The sequence below is a fragment of the Cynara cardunculus genome, unplaced genomic scaffold (genome assembly GCF_001531365.2).
Source record: "Cynara cardunculus var. scolymus isolate 2C unplaced genomic scaffold, CcrdV1 Un_Scaffold_7390, whole genome shotgun sequence".
NCBI classification, from domain to species: domain Eukaryota; kingdom Viridiplantae; phylum Streptophyta; class Magnoliopsida; order Asterales; family Asteraceae; genus Cynara; species Cynara cardunculus.
Genome location: NW_020203525.1, coordinates 6,981 through 8,731, shown reverse-complemented (window position 1 = coordinate 8,731; position 1,751 = coordinate 6,981). Strand labels below are relative to the sequence as shown.

At 38.8% G+C, this 1,751-nt stretch overlaps 1 protein-coding gene across 1 annotated transcript; it reads right to left on the bottom strand.

Annotated features, from left to right (window-relative positions):
* Nucleotides 1-238: 238 nt before the first annotated feature.
* Nucleotides 239-1,336, bottom strand: LOC112504930 (leucine-rich repeat extensin-like protein 3). The gene is made up of 3 exons (XM_025108886.1): nucleotides 1,322-1,336; nucleotides 1,125-1,206; nucleotides 239-1,016 (listed from the first exon to the last, which is right to left on the bottom strand). The coding sequence occupies exons 1-3, from the start codon at nucleotides 1,334-1,336 to the stop codon at nucleotides 289-291; spliced, it is 825 nt and encodes a 274-aa protein (XP_024964654.1). The 3' UTR covers nucleotides 239-288.
* Between the last annotated feature and the right edge of the window lie 415 nt (nucleotides 1,337-1,751).

The window sequence follows — 1,751 nt, the reverse complement described above, 5'->3', positions numbered from 1 at the left end:
ATATATATATATATATATATATATATATATATATATATATATAAACCCAACTCCATATACATTAATTTTGGAGATGATATATGGAAAAAACCAATCTTTATTATATATTAATGCTATTGCTATACTATACTATACTTTATTATTGTTATATATATATGTATGAAACAAAAAACAAGTGCTGTCTCACTCGCTTTCTCTCCCTCATCCTTTAGGTACACGAAAAGGAGACTTTTTATACCTTTGAAGATCAAGACTAAAAATGGCCGCCATCAGCTAGCATTAATTTTCTTACATTATTGAACACCCCTGTGGATTTTCTTCACTGAAGTAATCACACCTAGTCACATAACAGGGCCTGTTTCGAGCGTATTCGTAACCATAACCATCGTAGCATGGACCTGGTGGAGGTGGTACAGGTCTTCCGTAGTTATATCCAAAATCGTAACATGGCCCTCCACTACGACCTTGGTAGCATTCTTGGCAACACGCTTGAATAGGAACAGGGTATACCGGTGGGCAAAATCCGGGCATGGGGTCGGGTATTGGAACTGGTTTTGGAGGATCCACTTTGGGTGGGGGTGGTGGATCAGCAGGTTTTGGAGGATCAACTTTGGGTGGTGGAGGATCCACTTTGGGTGGGGGTGGTGGTGGATCTGCAGGTTTTGGAGGATCCACTTTGGGTTTGGGTGGGGGTGGTGGTGGATCTGCAGGTTTTGGAGGATCCACTTTGGGTGGTGCTGGTGGTGCTGGATCTGCAGGTTTTGGAGGATCCACTTTGGGTGGGGGTGGTGGTGGATCTGCAGGCTTTGGCTTTTGAACGGGGGATGGGTTGGGGTCTGGTTTGGGTTTATCTTGGGGTTTGGGCTTAGGGTTGGGTTTGTCCTCGACGATCTCAATACTCTGGATGGCCTTTCCACCTTTGCAACAAAGTGTGTCCCTTAACTTGTCAGGGTTGCAGCATACGACGGTGATCCTGACCTCATTTTTGTCTTGATCAAACACTTGATCTCTGATTTCTGCAAGAAAGGCAGGTGGCAGATGGAAAAAGGAATGGTCATGTATAATTGATTTAGAAAGAAACCCAAATGGGAATAAGAGAGAGAGAGAGAGAGAAGGGAACTGACGAGGGAACTTGCAGAGCAGTTTCTTGACCTTCTTGTAGCAGCAGGAGCATTTGAGATCAACATTCAAAATCATGACAGTAACCTGTTATACATAACAAAAAGAAAAAGAAAAAGAAAAGCAGTGAGTGTATATGTATAATAATTCAGACAACAACAACAAGAAGAAGAAGAAAGAGAGAAAGAACAATCGAAGAAACCTTGTCAGGAGCCATGATGAAGATCAAGAGAAGAAGAAGAAGAAGAGTTGTTGTTTTTTAGGAAATAAGAATGTAGTTAGGATTAGGAAAGAGGAGTATAATATTATATTGTTATTAATAATGAAAGAAAGAAGTCGATGTGAAATGATTGAAGAATTGTGAAGAAAGTAAAGGAAGGAAGTAAGGAAACGAAAATCCCAATAAAGACCCACATCAGACTGAAGTAGCTAACCACATGTTTATTACTAATTACTAATTATTAATTACTAATTACTAATGACTAATGTAATGATATATAGCTAACCACATGATATATATATATATATATATATATATATATATATACTAGAAGCGTACTCGCACAATGCAGCGAGATACATCATGATTTTAATATTTCATTTTATTCCTTATCTCAGTCGATGTTATAATA

What these genes read in the sequence shown, in the direction of transcription:
- LOC112504930 (XM_025108886.1), bottom strand. An exon ending in ACTGCTCTGCAAGTTCCCTC is followed by an intron (nt 1,017 to 1,124) that starts GTCAGTTCCCTT and finishes CCTTTCTTGCAG; the next exon opens with AAATCAGAGATCAAGTGTTT.